Source organism: Malurus melanocephalus, unplaced genomic scaffold, assembly GCF_030028575.1.
Source record: "Malurus melanocephalus ecotype Western Australia unplaced genomic scaffold, MMel_1.1 scaffold_1128, whole genome shotgun sequence".
NCBI lineage: Eukaryota > Metazoa > Chordata > Aves > Passeriformes > Maluridae > Malurus > Malurus melanocephalus.
The window spans coordinates 16,068-38,550 of record NW_026624360.1 but is presented as its reverse complement, the minus strand read 5'-3'; the positions used below and the strand labels follow the sequence as shown (position 1 = coordinate 38,550).

General features: G+C 52.8%; 1 protein-coding gene across 1 annotated transcript in view; it reads right to left on the bottom strand.

Annotated features, from left to right (window-relative positions):
- LOC130586308 (kin of IRRE-like protein 3) overlaps positions 1 to 21,435 on the bottom strand; it is a gene marked incomplete at its 3' end in the record, with an annotated part of 31,297 nt that extends 9,862 nt beyond the window's left edge. Inside the window, exon 1 of the mRNA XM_057387089.1 lies at positions 21,363 to 21,435. Within this exon, the coding sequence (XP_057243072.1) occupies positions 21,363 to 21,396 (34 nt within the window). The remainder of the gene's footprint in view (positions 1 to 21,362) is intronic.
- Positions 21,436 to 22,483: the final 1,048 nt, after the last annotated feature.

Genomic DNA, 22,483 nt, shown 5'->3' with positions numbered 1-22,483 from the left:
TTTGGGGCTGCAGAGGAATTGTTTTGTGTAAAAATGGGAGAGCAGGAGCTCAGCACTGTCTGTGGAGTCTGGAGTTTTCCACTAAAGAATTCCAGGGTTACAGACACCTGGAAATAGAGAAGCTGAAACCCTGAGGCATCAGCATCCTCAGTGAGCAGGATTGTCCCTTGCTGGTGATGGCCACAGCCATGCCAGGCACCTCCTTTGGCTTCATGGCACAAACAAGAGAGGTAGCTTGAGTTCAGCCCTTGCATAAGATTTCTGTTTTTTTTTTTTATTTGGCTTCCTTGGGGAGAAAAGAAAATAAAATCTGTTTGAACAAAAAAAATGTCAGTTTGGCCTTTTTTTAGTTGTGACTACGCAAGTCCGGCCCACGTGGCCTCGGTGCTGAATTATTCAACTTGAAAGAAACCAAACACAGCACCTTTGGTCCAGGAATGACTCAGATGTACCTGAGGTGTGTTATTCCTACTCAGCTGTGTCACCTGGCAGCGCTTGTGTCCTCGCTCCAAGAGGAAAGCAGGGACCTGAGCTCGTGCCTTGCTCAGCCACAAACATCCAGGGACWCAGGACTTTCCCTGGAAGCACAGCCTGGGGGTCCCCATCAACTCAGAGGGGAAGGGGTGGGATGCCCAAAGGTGAAACCAAAGCCAAAGTATTCCCAGAAAAAAACATTAATCTGAAAAGTAGGGCAACACATCTGGGGAAGGGGCTGGAACACCAGGAAAGGCTGAAGGAACCTGGAGGAAAGGAGGTCCAGGGGGACCTTCTTCCTCTCTAAAGATCCCTGACAGGAGGGGGCAGCCAGGCAGGGGTCAGGATCTGCTCCCAGGGAACAGGATCAGGATGACAGGAAATATCTTCAAGCTGCAGCAAGTTTAGAGTGGATAATTTAGGAAAACATCCCTCACAGAAAGGGTCACAAAGCATTGGAAGGGGCTGTTTGGGGCAGTGATGGGGTCCCCATCCCTGGAGGGCTCACAAGACATGTGGATGTGGCACTTGGGGACATGGTTTAGTGGTGACAATGCTGAGGGTGCTGGGTTGAGAGGCAGACTTGATGATCTGCATCAGGTTTCCAGATTTCCTTCAGGTTTGATCCCATTTCCAAATGAAATCACCCCATGGTTCTCACGCCAGCTGCCAGAGTGGAGGGTAAGGTGCCAGGCCAGCACTCTGCTCCCCAGACTGTCCCCTGGCCCTGAGCAGCCCTGAGCCAGCCCACGTGGCCAGCTGAGCTCATCCCATGGTGATGTCAGATGTTTTCCCAGYGCTGCTTTGAGAGGAACCATCACCATCCCTCCACATCCTGAGCAGCTTCAAACAGGAAACGGGGAARCGTTGAGTAAGATATTAAACCTTTCAGGGATCTTTTTGTCTATTAGTCACACAGGCAAGAGATCTGAACCATCGAGTGTTCCGCTGGCTTTGATAGCCACGTGAAATCCCAGCACTGCTTTCAAAGTCGCTGCGAGGAGTTTGATCAGCCATGCAGAAAGGGCTGAAATGTCACCGGTGACTGTCGTTAGCTGCCGATCGGGAAAGGTGTAAGAGTATCCTTACCGTGGGATATTTATTAGCAAACCCTTCCCGGCACCAGCCCAGAGAATTGCCTCTGTGAGATTAAATGGCTGCTCCTGGGAGCTGCGCTGACAGGGAACAAACGAATGTGCTGCACCGAAGCGCCAAAAAACAGTGTTCAAGTGACCTGATGGACTGGATCACGCTGAATATTCAGGCTTGTGGATGGCTCCAGGCTCTGTGGATGGCTCCAGGAATGGCTTCAGGCTCCAGGAATGGCTCCAGGATCCAAGGATGGCTCCAGGAATGGCTCCAGGGATGGCTTCAGGCTCCAGGAACGGCTTCAGGCTCCAAGGATGCCTCCAGGCTCTGTGGATGGCCCCAGGAATGGCTCCAGGCTCCCTGGATGTCTCCAGGCTCTGGGGATGGTTCCAGGATCCATGGATGGCTCCAGGTTCCCTGGATAGCTCTGGGTTCCAGGTATGCTTCAGACTCTGTGGATGGCTCCAGGCTCCGTGGAGGGCTCCAGGCTCCATGGATGGCTCCATGGATGGCTCCAGGCTCTGGGGATGGCTCCAGGCTCTGGGGATGGCTCCAGGTTCCCTGTGGATGGCTCCTGGTCCCTCTGCTCTCATGGCCTCTCAGGTTCCTGTGCCCAGATAACACCAAGCTCCGAACAAGCAGCACTATCTCCCATTAGACAAGCTGCCAGGACTGTGCTCTGGGGCACACAGGACTTTTGCAGGGCTGGAGGCAGAGCCAGCAAACTGCATTAGGCAGTGTTTTACCCGGGGGCCAGCACAGGAGGAGGGGAGAAGCAGGAGAGGCACCACAGGAGGGTGTCAGAGGGGCTGAAGGGTCAGCAGGAGGCCGAGCTGCTCATGGCACTGAAGCTGTGGCTCAGGGAGAGGTCTGAGAGTGTCCCCAGAGCCTGGGCTGGGGCAGCACCTCATCCCAATGCCTGGGCTGGGGCAGCACCTCACCCCAATGCCTGGGCTGGGGCAGCACCTCATCCCAATGCCTGGGCTGCCGTGGCTGCTTCTCCAGGGAGAGCTGAGAGCTCTGAGCCCGTGCCAAGGCTGCCCAGGGTACAGGGTGATGCCCATTCCTGCTGGGAACACAGGAGCAGCCGTTCCAGAGGAGCCCTGGCAGGCACTGAGCTCCATCCCTCACTCAGACAGGGGCAGAGGGGAATGGATTCCCTCCTCACATCGATCCACCCGGCTCCACTCAGCACCACCAATGACTCCAAGAAATATTTTGTTCCTGGCGCTGCCGAGGAAGCGGTGGCAGAATAAGAAATCACYGTTTGTTCTGCTGTCAGGGTGCAGTGTCCTGGCTCAGCCCATGGGCCCAGGGGGTGAGGGCAGAGGAGGGGTTGCTCCTGTTCCTGTAATTCCAGGCAAGCAGCTCTCCCYGTGGCAGCTCCAGCTGCCTTTTGGGTGATAACTGTTTGTAGCTCAGAAAGGGGGTGGTGGCAGGTCCTCGGCCGCAGGAGCCTCACAGAGACACTCCTGGGACCTAAAACCTCCCAGTTGAACCCACGGAGAAGAGAAAGGAACTTTTCCTTCTGAAAGTAACAGCAGAGGTGCCAACCAGCAGGCAGCAGCCAGATAAAACCCTTAAGGATTTTATCCCTTGTGACCTTCTRAAATCTCTCAGGTTATCCCCCCTTTCCTGGATTACATTCAACCCAAGTGCATCCCCTCTGYCCACCCTTTGTTCCCAGACCAGGGCTGCTCTTTTGAAATAGAGTCCTTTAAATCTCAGCTCATCTTTGAGTTAGAGGGCACAGAGGACACTCGTCCGTAGGAAAACGAGAAGGATGAATAATCCATTTCACAAACGATTTGGAGATTTCAAAGTCTGGCTCTGCTCCCAGGAAGAGCGGCAACTGGAAGTTGTGCAGTTCATGGGGTGGAAAATTAGAGCAAAGAGCTCGCCTTGGGTCGCACCATGTTTCACTTCCACCCTCGTTTTTCAAAATCTGTTATCGCACGCTTTGAGGCGCGGAGAGAAATCAGAATGAAGGTGCAGCTCAGAACAGAAAATGCAGATATTTAATGTTACATTCTCTGCACATGGCAKGAGTGTCAGATGATCTTTAAGGTCCCCTCCAACCCAAACTGCTCCAGCATTCTGTAATATTAAAATGGGCGGAAATTTCTGCTCCTTCTCCAAATAATTTGAAGTAGTCTTGCTATGGATTGGTGACACATTGTATAGGTTGGAGAATTCAACCAAGGAGTGGCTAAATGAGTCTTTCTACAGGGTGTTCCACTGGAAGTGCCACGACCCAAGGTTCCCCTACCAGACACTTCCCTGAACAAGAAACATCCTGGTGGCACCAAAACTCATGGATTGAGGGAAGAAAAGGCAGGAATAAATCTTATTATTGCCCTGGAAAGCTGAGAATCTGCTGYCTGCATGAAAACATCACCCAGGTAGCTTCTGGGGGAGCTCCTGGCCAGATGAGTTTTGGAATATTGCAGAGCAGGCTGCAGACTCACTCCAGCTCCCGCTGTTTACCCGAGCAGRGTGGGATTGCTCCGGGTTGTGCTGCGTGAATTATCAGCTCTGAAGATGAAGTGGAGTGAGAATTAGCAGGTTTCTGTCATAATTATTGTTTGTTTGGATTTTTACAAGCGGAAGTGATTGTAAATATGTGCATTTGTTTCGGGGGTTTTTTTTCACACACATGCAAGATTCATATTTAAAATTAAAACAAATTATTCTGAAAAACAGCCTGAAGTGAAGTGTATGCAATAAACACAAGAAAAAAGTGGCAGGGGGAAGGCAGGAGGGGTTGGAGATGCTGAGATGAACAGACAGGGAGAAGATCATCTCTGAGCAGGGAATGTTTCACACACGTGCCCATCTCATTACCACAGAAAGGTGCTTAAAAATTCACATCCTTCTCTATCTGCACATGGAAGCTTAATAAAAGCTCCCCTCCATGAAAATCTTGGCTACACTATCCACAGAGCCAGGGAAATGCCCAGAAAGTGGATTTATCCGTCCCACAGCAGGCCAGTGACCTGCACCACCACCTAAAACCAGCAGCTCATGCTTTTTGCCTGGTTTTACCCAATAAAGCCAAGAACCATGAAAAACGAGAGGCAACGCAAGCCCAGTCAATATTTACAGCCCTGCAGCTGCTTCCCCTGCCCTGGGGGAAGGCACAGGGTGGGGCTGTGCCTTGTCACTGCCAGCAGACCCCGGGGCTTCTCCCCTTCTCGGCTGGAGGAGGAGAAGGGACCTGGAAAGGCTCAGATTATTTAACACAGACTTTGTTTTGGTTTTGTCACCAACTCCTCCTCAACGATCCCCAGCACAGAGTCAATGGCTGCCTGGTGCAAACCCCCGGTCTGAGAGCAGATTAGCACATCCCAGCCTGCTGAGTTAATTAGCAGGTAATGAGAGATGCTCATCAATAAACTCAGCTGTGTCTGTCCCCCCTCCTGGGCTGAGCTGGGCCGCCTGCAGGACTCAGGAATGACAAACCCCACTGGGGTCACTTAGGGGATGATGGGCTCTCATCCCGCAGCAGAGGCAAAGCTTTGGGAGGGTTCAYACAGCCAKCAAACCCCTTTTCACTCAGGCTTTTGGGGGACAGCTGGAGGAAATGTTTTTCCATCTGGTTTGCTGGTAGAGGAGTCCTTGCTCAGGGTTTAGTGTAAAGCCAGGAGTTAAAATGAAAGGAACTTTGTTATTATTAATTAGTTGGGCTCAGGGATCCTCGTAGGACCCTTCTAACTTAGTAAATTCCATGATTCCATTATTCCCTAAGTGCAGTATTACACTCCCTTGGAGTAAATCAGTGGAAATCTCTCCTCAAGGACCCCCCTCTCTTGAGAATTTATCCGCARTGGGGATAGGTACCCCGAAGGAAAAATAAGCAAACAAACACAGATAAATAAATAAGGCTCTTTGGCAGCTTAAAGCAGAGCAAACTTGAAACTCAGGTCCCTTTGCCTGCTGAAATCCTGAGGAATGGCGAGAGGAAAGTCCCCAAACAGTAACAGTTCCCTGTGCCTCGTCCATTTCTGACTTGAGGAAAAGCGCCATGCCTTCAAGGAGGCAGGAACATAACCTGTTCGAGGCTTTAGAGAGAGACACATAACCATCATCATCATTTTTAAGAGCAACGTGCACCACAGTGCCTTACGGACCCCTATAAATTACCYGGCACCCGCCTGCCAGCTCAGCCTAAGCTCGAGATTGCCTGCAGTAATTATTTGGATCAAATGCAGTTTATCTGCTTCATATTTGTGTTTCTGCGCTCTCTGGTAACTTATAAATGTCATTGCAGTGTTTATTTGTTATAATGAAACTTAATGACGTTTGAAACCGATGGCTGTGGTCGCGGGCTGCAGGTTTGAAGCAATCTCTTCATCTTTGAAGCAGGAGGCCCAAAGATAACATTAAATTATCCCACAGAAAGGGAAGATGTATGCAGACAGATATTCAGGCCCGTGTATTATTCATTGGAGGGATGACTAGCAATGAGCCACAGTGCCTGAGGCGACGGACTCAAAGCATTGTCACCCAGCGAAGGCAAATGTCCCTGTCCAAGGGGAGCCAGTTGTCAAGCCACGAGCCCAAGTGCATCTCAATCTGTTTTATTAATCCTTCGAAGGCATGCTGGGGCGGCTGGGTGCCAGACACCCGTGTGAGACAGCTGGCAGGGAGCAAATGAGGTGGGGCTGCTGTGAAACACAGCGGAGCGGGGTTGGGAGAGAGAGAACCCCCATTGGTGAGGTGCCAGAGTGGTGCGGAGCACAGCGGGAGTTTGGCAGTGCTGGGACCCCACCCCAGCCAGGTGCTGGATGCTGAAGGCTGCTCTCCCTCCGTGCAAGACCCAGAATAAACTTCCCTCGCTTCGCTTCAGGCGCTGSTCCTCGTCCTCCCTCCTCCTGAATAATTTCCTCCCTTGGTTTCTATTTCTGCGCGTATTTATAGACTCCGGTCGTGTCTCCCCTTGAGCCTCCTCCAGACTATATAAATTTACCTCCAGTCTCTCCTCTTACAACCTGCTCTCTAATCCCAGGGCCATTCCTGCCACCTCAGCCGCTATTCTCCGCGGTTTTGCTGCGCTCTCCCTCGCTGCTGGCGCTGCCGCGGTGCCGGTGCCACCGTGGAGCTGCACAATCACCGCCAGAGCAAAATGCCCGTGGCAACAGCCAGGAACATCTTTCCCTCAGCTCCCTCGGCGCTGTCAGGAGTGTGGAAGTACCCAGCACTCAAAGAGTTTTAACCCCTGCAGCACAAYTCAGCTCTGGTTTTTGAGCTGTTTTCCTTCCCCTGGGCTGGGCTGATGCTYCCACCCCTCCTGCTCAGGCTGCTGCACCTCTCAGGAACACAGAAACTGCCCCACTGGAGCCTTCCCCACAAGGGCAGGGAGATTTTTGAGGTCTGCAGGGAACTGGACCCCAGTAAAATTTTGTTTTTTTTTCTTCACCTGCTTCTCCTGCAGAGGGTCAGGCCTGGGAATGCCCTGTGCTGTTCATCTGCCCCCAGCAGCAAAGCTCTGTCCTCTGGAGTGACCCTGAGCARTGGGRCAGTGTGGCCAGAGGTGAGGGASGGGGTTCTGCCTGCTCAGGTGAGAYCYCACCTGCAGAGCTGTGAGGTGCTCATCACAGGAAGGATGGGAACCCACAGGAGCCAGTCCAGAGGAGACCCAGAGATGCTCTGAGGGTTGGAACTTCTCTGCTCTGGAGCCAGGCTNCTCATCACAGGAAGGATGGGAACCCACAGGAGCCAGTCCAGAGGAGACCCAGAGATGCTCTGAGGGTTGGAACTTCTCTGCTCTGGAGCCAGGCTGGGAGAGCTGGGGATGTTCATCTGGAGAAGAGAAGGATCCAGGGAGAGCTCAGAGCCCCTTCCAGGGCCTAAAGGGGCTCCAGGAGAGCTGGAGAGGGACTGGGGACAAGGGATGGAGGGACAGGACACAGGGAATGGCTTCACACCGACCGAGGGCAGGGATGGATGGGATATTGGGAAGGAATTGTTCCCTGTGAGGGTGGGCAGGCCCTGGCACAGGGTGCCCAGAGAAGCTGTGGCTGCCCCTGGATCCCTGGAGTGTCCAAGGCCAGGCTGGACATTGGGGCTTGGAGCAGCCTGGGACAGTGGGAGGTGTCCCTGGACATGGCAGGGGCTTGGAACAAGATAATCTTTAAGGCCCCTTCCCACTCAAACCTTTCCATCACTCTGTGATTCTGCGATACTCTCCCTGCACTGCCACCATCCTCTCTGCTTCCCAGGGCTGTTGTGTGAACCCACTCCAAATCCCTGAGCAACCCTGACAGTGCCAATGTTTAGAGTTTCAGGGGTTTGATGGATTGTAGGGAAAGGCTTTTGCTCCCAAATCCTCTGAGGAGGAGCAGTGGGGCAGGGTTGTCACCAGCCACCGCTGCACTGGGTGGGGACCCCTGGACAGGGCAAACCCGACACACAAATGGTCAGTGCTTTATTCACTGACCACCAGGAGTGTGATGAAGCCTGGGTAACTCATTCAATTCACCCTTCTGAGCACCTGGACTGGAAGCAGAGGCCGTGATTGGCATGTGAGATACCTCATGACAACTGAAACAAGGAATTCATTGTCGTTACTCCCATTCCTTACACAAGCAGACCTAGAGAAGCCCCCTCACTGCTCAGAGCTCACCCAAGGCCCCAGCTCTGGTTTCCCCACCAGCAGACAGGTCCTTTTCCAGCTGGGAGCACCTTGCATTTCCTGGTGCACCCACACCCAGCCTCTTGCATCCCTCAGAGCTCAGGCAGGGCTCCCATCCACACTTCCCCTGGATCTAACATTGCTTAAAACCTCGGTGACATCGATTAATGAGGAGGAGAGAGCTGTGCAGGGCCACCTGCAATGACCTTGATGGAAACCCTTGAAAAGGGAGTTAATTCCGGGCTCTGGCCGTGCTGGGCTCAGAGGGGGTGCGAGCTCTGCCGCCTCCCGAGCTGCTCTGGGAACAAACAAGTTGACAAATGAGGCTGCCTCTTAATGAAGCCACAGCCAAAGTCAATACTCGGCCCTTCTATCAGGGCACAGATCAAAGATGGTCTCAAGGGCAAACGACCTCGGCAGGGGTGGGACAGCTGTCACTCGGAGGAGGGAAGGRACGGCTGGGAAATGAAAAGGAGTCGTCTCAGAAGCGAGGGAGACAAGGGCAACTTGCAGAGGCAGGAAGGAAAAGGATTTAGAAGAGAAGACATGCAGAAGGTGGGGGGAAGGCTTTCCTCCAGGCCTGCAGTTAAACCTGGCTGTTAAGATCCTGTTTTTCTCTGTCTCCACCATAACTGCTGCACACCCACAGCTACATCCCCACAAATCCACATTGCAGCTATTTCTCTGCAGAGGTTTTCCTTCTCCTCCCAACCAGCTGACAAAAGACTGAAATGGGGAAGGATTGAGGTTACTCCATCTATTCACAAGTATCTAGAGGGGTTTAAAATTTTGCCCTCGAGTTAGGTACACTTGGGGTGATTTAATGGGGACAGAGATGCAAGAGAGGGAAGGAAAATACACAGGAATGGCCCAACAGATATGGGGACACCTCCCACAATAGCAGATAAGCTCCCCAGTATCCACAGCTGCTTGCAGCTGGAGGAAGGAGGGTCTCACCAGCACTTTAGTCCTGCAGCACCTTTAGATCCATCAATGTCCACTGCACCCCCCAAGCCACCATTTCTGTCTGTCCCCTTCCCAAAGAGCAGCCTCACTGCAGAGATTGGCTGGGACAGGAGCCCTTTGGTGGAACTGGGACTGACCTGGGACAGCTCCAGCCTGGAGATGGAGATGATGTGGAGAACCCCCAGGATGCAATTCCATACCTGGGTTCTGGCTGGCTGAGGGAGCAGCTCACTGGGGCAGGGGTTGTTCTCTCCCTGGGATTRTTCAATTCCTGGGGCAGGGRTTGTYCYCTCYCCAGGATTGTTCARTTCCTGGGGCAGGGATTGTTCCYTCCCTGGCTGTCCAGCACCTGGCCCAGCATGGACTTGGCCATCAACTGATGGCTTCTGCTGCTGTGAGAGCCCACCCAGTCCTTTCCTGTCTCCAGAAAAAACCATGGGCAGCTTGGCTCCCCCTTTGAARGGTCCAGGACTGAACCCTGGTCTGAGCTGATGGCAATGCCAACCTGGCACACTTATCTCCAGGTCAACCTAAATATTTCATTTAGCTTCTAAAGGAGTCAATGCCTTTCTCTCTTTTTTCCTTTATTTTAAATCTCAGAATGCTACTGACTCTCATGAATATTGATGAGGATCATTAGTCACTGAACATTTCCCTTCCCTTCTCTTTTTCCCCCGTCTGTATAAAAGCTTCATCTTTGTAAAAGGGGGGGAAAAAAATCCATCTCAAGTTATAACTCTGGATATGCTTTAAGATTAGSTCCATTAATGCATTTATAGAGGAATAAGTACCCTTGGGAGCAAATAGTGAGTGCAAAAGGGCATGGAGACACCAGCCCCGAGACTGGTGCTGCACTGGAGGGAGCTGGGGAGGTTTGTGGCTGATGTTCTCTGCTCTCTGAAGCTTCACCATGGCAGCCTTGGGTGCTCAATAATCCTTGCATTGCCTGTCCCAGGGGATTCCAATCACATGTGATCCCTACCTGCCTTGAAGGGTTTGGACCCTTCCCATTCCTTCCATCTTCATCATCCTCCCCCTGAAGGCCGCTGCTGGTGGGCTTCAATCGCTCTGAGTGAGCACAGATGGGAGGGTTTGGCTGGACACAGCAATAACTTGGGGGGACACAAGAAAAGCAGGACTTGCAGCACTCAACCAGGTACCTCACCCCAAATATTGCCCTATTTCCTCATGAGAAGAAAGGATTTTTAGGAGATTTTAAAACCAAGGCAGCTCAAACACAGCCACGTGCATTGCTGGTGTTTTGTAGCATCTTTCAATCAAACCCAACTCAGTCCCACTTCCCTGAGGAATAGGAGTAGGATCATTCTGCTGGCCTGAAACACACAATTCCATCCCATTTTGTCATTGCAGCAGTGAAACAGAGCTGCCTCACWCTGCTCCTGCAAGAGAGCAGCTCCATCCTGAGGTTTGGGACTGGAGGAATGGTGTTATGTGGCACGCAGGGAAACCCTGGGGATGGAGCTTTAAAATGAGTTGTTTAAGCCCTTTCCAAGCACAGCAAAGGCACAGCTCCCCAGTGCCTGGAACACCAGAGGGTTTCATCWTCACACCAGTCTGAGCTCCCACCCCACAGCCTGTTGGGCTGGCAGTGCTCCAGCACTCCATTCCTGCTCACAGTTGGGCAGCAGATTTCCTGCTGCTGCCTCGAGAGCCATTTCCACGGCAGGCAGGGCTGTTTGTCCATCCTGAGCGTGTCTCATGGTGGGGCTYACAAGGCTGCAGCRGTTTGAATTGATATTCTAAGTGATAGGAACTTGGGACACCTTCATTGTCTGGTCTGGACATGCTCTAGAGCATCTAGAGCATCTSTGCCTGAGGAAGCACCAGGAGAGGGAGGTCAGAGATCCACACCAGGCAGGAGCAGTGCTGGTGTGCTCCTCACTGCAGTGCCTGTGCCCCACAGCTGCCCCCCAAAACAGCAGAAATGATGCTTTCCCTTCCTCCAGGAGAGATGTGCTGTCACACTCTTGCCCCCTCCCTGACCAAAACTGGGATTGTTTCCTTGGAAGCAATGGCTCCCAGCTGCCTTGAGAGCTGGAGATTTCCACAGTTAGGCTGTTGTGTTTGTGCCAGGGGGATTGACAGCATCACCAGCACCTGACTGGATGGCAGAGCCAGATCTGCCYGTCCAGGCTCTGCTCTGGTGGCCACCACATCCCTCAGTGCTGGGCTAACAGYTGGACTCAATGATCATCSAGATCTTTTCCAAYCTAAACAATTCCATRACTCTGAGCCAGCAGTGTGACCAGGATCACTGATCATCCTGCTGCCAGCAGCCTCCCTGGCAGGATCCCCACGGGCACGAGGGAGCAAAGATAAATAACAGACCCCAGGCWGCAGCAGCCACTCTGCAGAGAGAGGAAAACTGTCAGCAGACACAGCTCCAAGGGGAGCTCAGCCTGGAGCAGGGGGAGATGGCAAAGCTGGAGCTGTCATCTCTAAGAGATGCCTTGGATCTCACGTCATTCGTGTCCCCTCACCTCGAGATCAAAACCAAACTGGCACAAAGCCCTCAGAGAGGGGAGCACCCAAGGTGGCAGCTGGGGCAAGGTGAGATCCACAGCCTTATCTCTGCCTGCTCCCACGTGCAGCTCACAGGAAAGGGTTTTACCAACAGTTCCTGAGGTGCACATCCTGTTACAGTACCAGAGAGGATCTAAAAAAGGGGCATAGGATCTAAAAGGGCCTAAAGAGGCATGGGACCTAAAATGACCTAGAGGGACATGGCAGGGGCAGTGGAATTCAAGCGGCTGAAATGATCTGCATCCCACCCTAGATACTGATCTGTGTACACAAATCATGGAATGCCAGAATGGTTTGGGTTGGAAAGAACCTTAAAGCCCATCCCATTCCAGCCCCTGCCATGGGCAAGGACATCTTCCACCATCCCAGGGTGCTCCCAGCCCCAATGTCCATCCTGGCCTTGGGCACTGCCAGGGATCCAGGGGCAGCCACAGCTTCTCTGGGCACTCTGTGCCAGGGCCTGCCCACCCTCCCAGGGAACAATTCCTTCCCAATATCCCATTTCACCCTGCCCTCCTTCAGCTTTAGGCCATTCCCTCCTGTCCCACCACATGCCCTTGTGAAGAGCCCCACTCCAGCCTGAGATCCCTGAAATGCCCTTAGTGACCCGTCCAAAGGAAGTCCCTGAAAGGARCAGGTCCCAGAGTCCAGGTGATCCCAGGTACACGCTCCCAGGCTGAGAAGCAGCCCCTGACATGTCTGATGCCTCACTCAGGGATCGAGGCGGGATTGCGTTCATTTATTTAGGAGCACGCAGCAACAGCTTCCCYCAGGGGACTGCTGCTCCAATCAATAGATGAAACGATACCCTGCGACCATTACCTGCCACAACAACACTGTTAGCGCAAAACTCCCGAGCTTTGGCTGGGATTTATGGCCAGCAGAGCTGTTCAGCTGCTGTAGACAACTGGAACACCACGGATGGAGCTCTGGTCTCCTCTGCAGAGGAGCAGAGAGCAGCAGGATGCAGGGGAGGATAACGTGGGATCCTTCCCTCAGCAGCAGCCTCAGGAATRTGCGTGGCTGCAGGACACAGCTCACAGCCAAAGAGGTCCTGCTTTTCCTGCCTTTCCCAGTTTTCCAGCTAACCCAGCCTCCCCGTCACACCACGGCAGCTCCTGCACTGGATTTTCCTCAGGTTTCACTCCCATCCCTGCCCCACTCAGCTCCCAGACACACAAAACACGACGGAGATATCAATGAGACCTCTGAGATAACAATGCATCTGTAACAACTCCTCGGGAGCGGCTCTATCCACTCTCCCTTTCCTCCCCGACGCCTTTGTCAGATAAAGAACAAAGGGCTCAATGCAGCTTACACGGAGCTCCCGGCCCCAATCAATGGTGACGGTGTCTGTGCGGGGACACGAGCGACAAGGATGGGTCAGGAGAGTTTCCCCCACCACAGAACCCCACAGGGGGTGCCACCTTCCCTGGGGATGGCAGCAGAGCCAGCAGTGCAAAGATCACACAGCATCCTGCTCGGGGAAATGGAGCCACTGCCACTGCCGGGGGGGTTTGTGCCAGGGATCCCACAGCTCAGGGCAAAGCTTGGCACAAACCCCATTTCTSGTGCAGGCTGTGCAGAGCCCAGAGGGCAGAGCTGTGGGAAGGGGCTGTGATGGTGTTGGAGTGGTTTCTGAGCTCTGCTGTGGGCACAAGGAGGCTGAGCAGAGCCAGCACTGAACCAAGTGACACAGAATCCCAGAATCTCAGAATCCCAGAATCCCAGAATGACAGAATCCTAAAATCCCAGAATGACAGAATCCCAGAATGACAGACTCCTAGAATCCCAGAATCCCAGAACTGCAGAATCCCAGAATCCCAGAATCCCAGAATCCAAGAATCCCAGAATGACAGAATCTCAGAATCCCAGAAACCCAGAATCCCAGAATCACCAGGGTTGGGAGAAACCTTCAATACCTTCCAGTCCAACCCATGCCCTGACACCTTAACTAAACCACAGCACCAAACACCACATCCAATCTCTTTTTAAACACATCCAGGGATGGTGACTCCATCTAATTCTAATTCAGACCATTCCAATGCTTTATCACTCTTTCTGTAAAAAAAAATATCACTCTTTCTGTTTTCTAATATCCAACACCTCCCAGGTCTGGTCCCAAAGGACAGGCCCTTTCCACTGTCAGCCAGAGAACCAAGAGCAGTTTGACCTTCTAAAGCAGAGCTGAGGCTGTTGGCAGCTGCTGGAGGAGAAAGGTCACTTTTTACAGGGATAAGARGGACTGGCTCCTCTTTATCCTTGAGGCTGAGGAAGATTCATGCTCAGCCTGTGYTGCTGCAGATGTAAAAGTCACTTGCAAGATCCAGATTAAGTGTTCCCATAAATCCAAGTGATTCTGAGGCAGCAACTGCCTCTCTGGGCTGTTAATGGGTGGCACAAATATGCCACTGTGCCTCAGTGCCACGCTCTAATCAGAGGTTTTCCTGGCTGGAAGGGTTCACTGAACCCGGTTTGAACTATGGCAGGGAGCAGAGGAGGCGGTCAAGCAGGGAGGCATTTGGAGCAGAGGCACAGCCAGCTCCTCTGAATGAGCCATTTTTTCCCAAAAGAGCGGAGACTCCATCCCAGATCCCCAGCTGGTTCCTGTCTGGGCAGTAAGGCTGGGGCTGACAGAGAGAGGAGCTGCGAATCAGATAATTGTAGAAAGGATGCACGGGCTCCAGGAGGAAAAAAATACTGTGAGACCCTCAGTTCTCCACTGGAGAAATGGTGGGATTGATGGAGAAGGGTGAGATGTGGAGCTGTTAGAGCAAGTCCAGGGCTGGAGTCCCTCTGCTCTGGAGCCAGGCTGGGAGAGCTGGGGGTGCTCACCTGGAGAGGAGAAAGATGCAGGGAGAGCTCAGAGCCCCTTCCAGGGCCTGAAGGGACTCCAGGAGAGCTGGTGAGGGACTGGGGACAAGGGATGGAGGGACAGGACACAGGGAATGGCTTCCCASTGCCAGAGGGCAGGGATGGATGGGATATTGGGAAGGAATTGTTCCCTGTGAGGGTGGGGAGGCCCTGGCACAGGGTGCCCAGAGAAGCTGTGGCTGCCCCTGGATCCCTGGAGTGTCCAAGGCCAGGCTGGACATTGGGGCTGGGAGCAGCCTGGGACAGTGGGAGGTGTCCCTGCCYRTGGCAGGGSTGGCACTGGATGAGCTTTAAGGTTCCTTGCAGCTGAAATCATTCCATGTTTCTGACTGAACTGGGCACAGATCTGCCCCAGCCCTGCCGGCACCGATGCATCCACACTCTGCGCCTACCACGTTACCCAGGATTTCAAAATTTAGGCCACGCTTTAAAACTTCAGCCCAGTTTGATGTTCAAATCCATCTCCTGTCCTCTTTGTCCTCCTTACTATCTTCTTTGCCCTCCTCAGCAGTGCCCAGCTCCCCAGGGCCCCAGGCTGCCCYGCAGTGCAGGGAGCCCGCAGCCCTSGCTSCTGCAGGAGCTGCAGATTGCCKCCCAGAAACCATTAAGAAGCAGTCAAATAGAGCAACCTTTCATTGACAAGGCACTCGGCCCTTTAAACGATTCCAAATAGTGTTTTCTTTTTATTGCTTTCTGCAGTTTAACAGCCTTGATTTCGAGTTACTTTGGCTTATGATAAACTCCGGATCTATAACGCTTCTATTCTCTCCCTCTTTGGCCTCTCTCTMTCCCCCACTTCTTCTTTATGTTTTTATTAAAAAAAGATCCAGGAAAACAGATAGCAGATTAAAAGGGAAACAAATTGAAATGGGTCAAATGTATCTTGCTTAGATGACAGCCACCCCATTAGATACTTTTAAACAGGACAAATAATCCTGTTCAGAAGCATAAGTGGGTTTTTACATTTATTCTAAATTACAAACCAAAATGATTGCAGCCTCAAATGGAAGCACTGGCTAATTGCACTAATACCTCACTAATTCCAGCACCAAGGAATAGGGGGAAAATGAGCGATTTTCACCATTTTACCAATTAGTCAATTTAGGCCATGGCACATTATGCAAACCCTGGGCTGAGCTTCCTCTCCTTTTTGTGATCTATGACAAAGACTGGAATTCCAGCCATTAATAATGGAGGAGACATAATTATTCTAAGGATGGGTACGAGATAATTACAAGCCATAAACCCAGCTCTCACAGGCAGGCACGATTCTCTGCCCACGTCTGGCAGCACCAAAACCTCGCTGCACACTGGGGACACCCTGAAGCTCAGCAAAAAACCCCACATGGAGCTGCCAGGTCACGATGTGAAACCAGAGCTGGGAACATGAGCAGGAACTGGCAGGGTCTGAGCAGGATCAGCCTGCCAGAGGGGGTGGAATTAGACAATCCTGAGGGATCCTTCCAACCCAAAACACTCTGTAATCCCATGGTTCTGTGATCCCTGCAGCCTCTGAGGGCTGTGTGGCTGCAGGAACCATCCAGAGAAGGCTGGTGGCTCTCCTGACATTCAGGCCACCACTGTCACTGTCTCTCAGGGCCAACTGACCCCTGCCATGTGTGAGGTACGTGGATAAATCCCATCTCAGCAGGACCTTCCCCTTCTSTTGGAGCAAGCCYAGAGGAGGCCATGAGCTGGRAAGRGGACTGGAGCACCTTCCTGGAGRAGAGAAGGCTGTGTGGAGACCTCACAGCACCTTCCTGTATCTGAGGGAGATGCAGGGAAGCTGGAGAGGAAYGCTGTCAGGAGCTGTAGTGACAGCACAAGGGGGAATGGGTATAAATGGAAATTTAGATCAGATATCAGGATGAAATTCTTCACTGTGAGAGAGATATTGGCACAGGGAGGCTGTGGGTGCTCCATCCCTGCAAGTGTCCAAAGCCAGGCTGGACAAGACCTTGAGCACCTGTGCCCAGAGGGAGGTGACCCTGCCCATGGCCGTTTGGATCAGATGATTTTTAAGGTTCCTTCCAACCCTTAACATTTTGGGATTCTGTGAACAGGAGACTGCAGAGCTGTGTGTTAGTCCCTTGCCTTAAACCAAGATCCCAAACCTTCAGAACAGAAGGGTCAAGGTGAGATTTGCAGCTCAGACTGCAGAACTTTCAAGGCCTCACCCTTCACCCTCCCAAAACTGAAGGTTGGTCTTACACTGCCCAACAGCCCCATATGGCTTTTAAAGAAAACTATTTTTTGCACCTTGGATCTGGGCAGCCCTTCCCTGAGCCGATTCTTGCAGCCCTTACCCAGAAGAGGAGATCTGCCTGCTCTCCATTTTTACACAAAACAATTCCTCTGCAGCCCCAAACTCAAGGACACCTCCCTGGGCCAGGCCCCAAGAGATGGAAACAACAGAGAATTGGGGGAGCCAAGTTGGAGTTTTTGACTGCATTGGCTGCAGCTGCAATTGGAGGATTCAGGTCCGATTTTGTGCAAATGGACAAAAGTGAGAAAGGGTGAAAAAGCCGTGAGCCATTGTCCATTGTGGGTGCAGCCCCTGGCTGGGCTGGGACTGCCCTGAATGGCCCTGAAGGCCCTGAAATGAACAGAACTGCTCTGGATTATCTCAATTTTGTCCAGCCCCTTTTTAGGTAAGCTGGATTTTAGGTATCAGTGCCACCTGCCCTCCACACGTGAGGACACGAGAGTGGGTGAAATGTCCACAAGGGAAGGTCAGAGGAGGGCAGAGAGCTGCTCTGCCACTGCCCTGCATGTGGGGACATTGTTGTCAGCACCTTGCAGCAGCTGGAGGCTGGCAGGAGCAGGTGGTGGAGGTGAAGGCTGACACCTCTCACCGCTTAATCGTTCCCTTTAGTGGCTTTATGAATGGCAGCCAAAAAGTGCCATAATTGCTGCAGCWACGCTCGCTAATGACTCGAGTTAGATCTGGCAAGTAGTCAAAGGCAGGAGAAAAGAAGCAGAATTGCAGGAGCAGGATCTGAATTCCTGCCTTGGAGCACTGCAGAGGAGAGCAGAGCGAGCCCAGAGAGGGACCAAGCACGACAGGTGAGCAGAGAGAGGTGCTCCAGCACAGCCCTTGCCTGCCCTTGGGAAGAGAACTGCGCAAGAGAGAAGTGGGAATAGGAAAACAAGCCCAAATTTTCAGAGGAGCTCAAAATCCTTTTTCTTGGGGGCCGAAGGTGACCCACCACACAGAGAACATCTTTCTGCTCCAAAACCACCTTGAATCAGTGCAGCACAAGCCCTGAGAGTAACTCAGTTCACTGCCAGCCCCAGCTCAGCTTCAGTCCTAGCACCATATCCAGCCCCAGCATCACCTCCAGCCCCAGCATCACCTCCAACCCCAGCACAATCTCCAATCCCAGAATCACTCCAGCCCAGCACAATCTCCAATCCCAGAAACACTCCAGGTCTAACACCATCTCAGCCCCAGCATCATCTCCAGCCCCAGCACCATCTCAGCCCCAGCACGATCTCCGTCCCCAGCACCATCTCCAGCACAGCACCATCTCCAACCCCAGCATCACCTCCAGCCCCAGCACCATCTCCAGCCCACCATCTCCTCCCCTGTGCTGCACATGCCTCAGGACACCCAGCCCACCCTCGTGACCACGGGAGAGCCGTTCCCAAGGAGTGATCCAGCCCCTCCCGAGCTCACAGCACGCTCCTTCTGATTATGTATCTGTTTCTGGATGTTAACAAACAGTCAGCAGCAGCTGATTGAGTGGGTTATTAGCAGAATGAAGACAGATGGTGGAGGATTAACTCCAAAGCGTCTTCATTGCGTGGCCGTCACTGCAGACAGCTCTCCCTCTCCCTCTGCCTGTGACTGCCACCAGCTCCGTGTCACCCCACAGCTCCCAGTGCCACCGGAGCGCGGGCCCAGCATGAGACGAGCCTGTCATCAATCACAGTGAAGGGATGAGCACAGAGCAGCCATGCTGGAGCTGTGCCTTCCTGTTCCCCAGCCAAATTCCACCCCAAACCCAGCCTTCTCCCGCTGAGGGCTCCACAGAGCGAGAAGTGGTGGCAGCTGACACAGCACAGCAGTGGAAGGACAGTGCCCAGACGGGGCTGGCTGTGCCCATCAGGCAGTGCCTGACAGCTGGGAGAGGCTCCAGCAGCRCACCTGGAGCTGTCTGATCCCAGCACAGACTGGGATGAGGAGCTGATGGAACTGACACAGGCAGGACACTGCTCCTGGCACTCATCCTGGGCCCAGCTCAGCTGGAGGAGCCACATCTGCAGCCAGCTGTGCTGATGGACATCAYCCCTTGCCAGCTGGTCAACAAACAGCACAATGCCACCAAGGACCTTGCTGGGCATCTGTAACCCACATCAATTCCATCCCACTGGGAGATGCTGCCAAACTGGTCTGTGAGCAGCCAGCCTGGAATTTTTCAGTGGGACAGCCAAAAACCTGAGTTCACAGAATCACAGAATATCCTGAGGTGTGAGTTACCCACAATGAACACCCAGCCCATCCCCTGCCCTGCCCAGGACATCCCAACAATCCCTCCCTGTCCATCCCTGGCAGCGCTGTCCCAACGCTCCTGGAGCTCTGGCAGCCTCGGGGCCGGGACCATTCCCTGGGGAGCCTGGGCAGTGCCAGCACCCTCTGGGGACAGAAGAACCTTTCCCTGATCTCCCCACTAAGAAGTGGTTTTCCACCGATAAATGTTCTTCCACACTGTCAAAGACTCTTCTCCACCCACAAGCCATTGTAGATGTCTCCATTAAGTGACAGAAAGGTTCTAATGATCTCTGTAATCACCCCTTTCCTCCGGGATGAAGACCCCACACCTCATATTATCCCACTGCCCCACTGCTTTCCTGCGCTTTCAGTTCCTTCTGCTCCCCTGTGATTATGAATAGAGGTGTTCTTTAGCCTCTTGTTATAGGGAGAAAAACCTCTCACTTGGCACAAACACAAAACRGGAGCTGCTCTCTCTCCTCAGCCTGGCAAGGGAAGTGGCCCAAATAGTCCAGCTCAGCTACCTCGGGCAGGAAATTCCTGCAGATGACCAGACACCTGACCCCACCCCAGCTCACACACCAATACAGCGCGGATCTRCACTGCAATCCACCAAAAACCTGGGAAGCGGGATATCTGTGATTGTCATCTGGAGCTGCTCCTAGCAAAAGCACAAGTCCTAGGTGGTCTTTGTAGCCATGGAAATCCCCCTGACTTTTGTTTTTGGCAGATTGTACCTTTAAACATAATGGCCCTGSAGCCTGCAGGGGCCAGAAGCTGGCTGCACGTCAGGCAGGAACACTTTGTTCCCTTTCCCTCACAAAAGCTTTACTTTTGGCCTTTCATGTCTCTTTGTTCTCTCCACACAAAGCCAAGCTCAGCCTGAAAAGGGGGCTCACTTCACAGATGGACGCAGGCTCTGAATCCATCGGGGGACTGGAGCAGCCCCAAAGGATTGCCAGGATGCCCAGGGTCCTGCCAGCTCTCCAGCACCCTGTGAGCATCCCCAGRGTCTGGGCACAGCCTGTCCAAGAGGCTTGAGGGACAGGAAAGCACCAAGAGGGATGGCCATGTTGCAAAGGGCAGCCCCTTCCCATTAAAAACATCCTCTAATCAATGTTTAAAGAGCGTGTGGTAATTAACAAGCACGAGGTGAAGCCTTGTGAAGCGCTTTCCCCACGTTATCAGCTCAGTATCAGGGCTCCTGGGARCGTGGAGGAACCTTTGATCTTCTAACTGATATTTGAGCCTTAAACTTGCCTCTGTGAGAGTTTTACTCCGTGGAAACAAACTCACCTTTCACCCTCATGGAAAAAGGCTTCCTGCAGGAGCAGACATCCCCACTGCTAAAACTGCTGGCAAAACCCCATCCCACGCGGGGAAAAGCAATCATGGAACAGTTTGGGTCAGAAGGGACCTTTCAAGGTGACTCAGCCCAAACCCCCTGCAGCGAGCAGGGACACTTTCCTCCAGAGCAGAGCCCCATCCAGCCTGACCTTGGGTGTTTCCAGAAAAGGAAGTGAAGCAGAAGAAGACATCACACCCTTTGTCCAAGTTATTTCCAATCAGAGCCCCTAAAAAGGGTTAAATCCACGCTTGGGTCAGGTTTCCAATTCCCAGAGTGACATCACAGGACCTAAACTCTCCCTGACACATCCTGGAGGCCCTTCCATCTCGCAGGGCTCTGAGCTTCCTTCTCTCATCCAACATTAATCCAAAGGTGCTGCACCAGGAAAAGAACCTACCAGAAGCAARGATGCCCACTTCTTCTGAGCACAAATAGTTTTTGTTTAGCTATTACATTTCATAATTATTTATGATATTTCTATGGATTAATCAATGCTCATAAAGTACTTGGAGAATGACTGGAATATAAAATAGGGGAATTTTAGCAGGGGTTTGAAGAGCAGTGCCTCTGAGAGGTGCAGAGGCACTGAAAAYGGGTTCTGGGAGTGTCATGGTGACCACCAGCTCCCAGAATAGGGATAGGATAAAAAGAGAAAACACAGCAACTGCTGTAARAGCTTCCTGTGTGACAAATCCTTTCCACAGGAAAAGACAGTGCATTTTGGATGTATGGAATTATGCAGCTCCTGCTCTTCTCTCTCAGCTTCACAGAGGGGGTTGCCCACATCTGTGCCCTCGAAGATGTTCCAGAGATCAAAGGGGAAGCAGGATTTTCTCCTGGGTGGGAGCAAGAACCCAGCACAACCCTAAAGGTGGCACCCCTCACCGTGAGATTGCTAAAGAGGAAGAATGAGAAGAGAAGGTGAGGGAACTGCTCACCTTCAGTCATCCTGCGGTACTTCTCCTTGTACATGAACCCCAGGACTAGGCAGCATCCTCTTCCTGGGAGCCCCAGTTCTGCAAGAGAAGAGAGCGCGGTGTTAGACTGGGCTGGGGACAAGAGCGGGCACCTGGGGAYGCTGCAGGGAGCAAATCCTGCTGGAAACACCCTCCAGGAAAAGCGCCAGCGAGGCGGGCACAGAATTGAAATCTTTGGTTAGTCCCAGAGCTGAGCYTGGCTGGGTCCCAAGCCAGCGTGTCTGGAGACAGGAGGGTCAGCATCCCCTCCCTGGCCTGTCCTGAAGCTTTCCTCTGCTCCAAGWGAGGGAATGAGCTGCATCTTCCTCCACAGCAGCGCCTTGCAATGACACGACTCTTTTATCCCTTCCTCCCTCAGTGGGCAGCAAAGTRAAATGGGAAATGGCCCTCAGGAGGGAAGATAATCCTGGCCTGAGGAATCTTGCTCTTTAGAAGCAAGCAAGTGACCCCATGAGCAGCRGAGTGCCAGAGTCTGAGGAGGCACAGGCCTTTGATGCCTTGATTTGTTAATGGGGCTTTTGGACTGTTGGTAACAAACAGAGAGATCTGAGCGTGGGTTTCTCCAGAAGTAGAGCACAGGCGCTCTCCCCGTGCGCATCGCGGAGTGGCAGAGAGCTCTCGTTCTTCAAACAAATCCTCCTGTGTCACAGYGCAGAGAATTAAGGTACCGTGTCCCCAACGCTGCCTGCGGACCTGCAGAGCTCCTCGGGGGCTTCTGTGCTCTGCAGAGCCCTGCTGATCAAAGCCCCTTTGATGTTTACTTAATGTGGCTGTGGACTCCGCAGAGCCCCTGTGCCGAGTTGTGCCACACGCGGGAGGGAAGGCAGAGGAGCAGGAGGGTGGAGACCCGAGCCTGGCAAACTTGGCTTTCAGTGCCASAAGGAAAATTGGGTTKGAATCGCAGATCTGGACYGTGTCCAGAGGAAGAGGGAAGGGTSATGGGATGGGATGTGCAGGGAAGAGCCCCAGATCCGTGTGGGTGTAGACCCAGAGACGGAGGATCCCTCCCTGATGGTGTCATCTGCTGTGGCATCCCAGCAGGGTGGTTACATCCTCCTCTTGTGCCGTGTGAGGCAGAATTT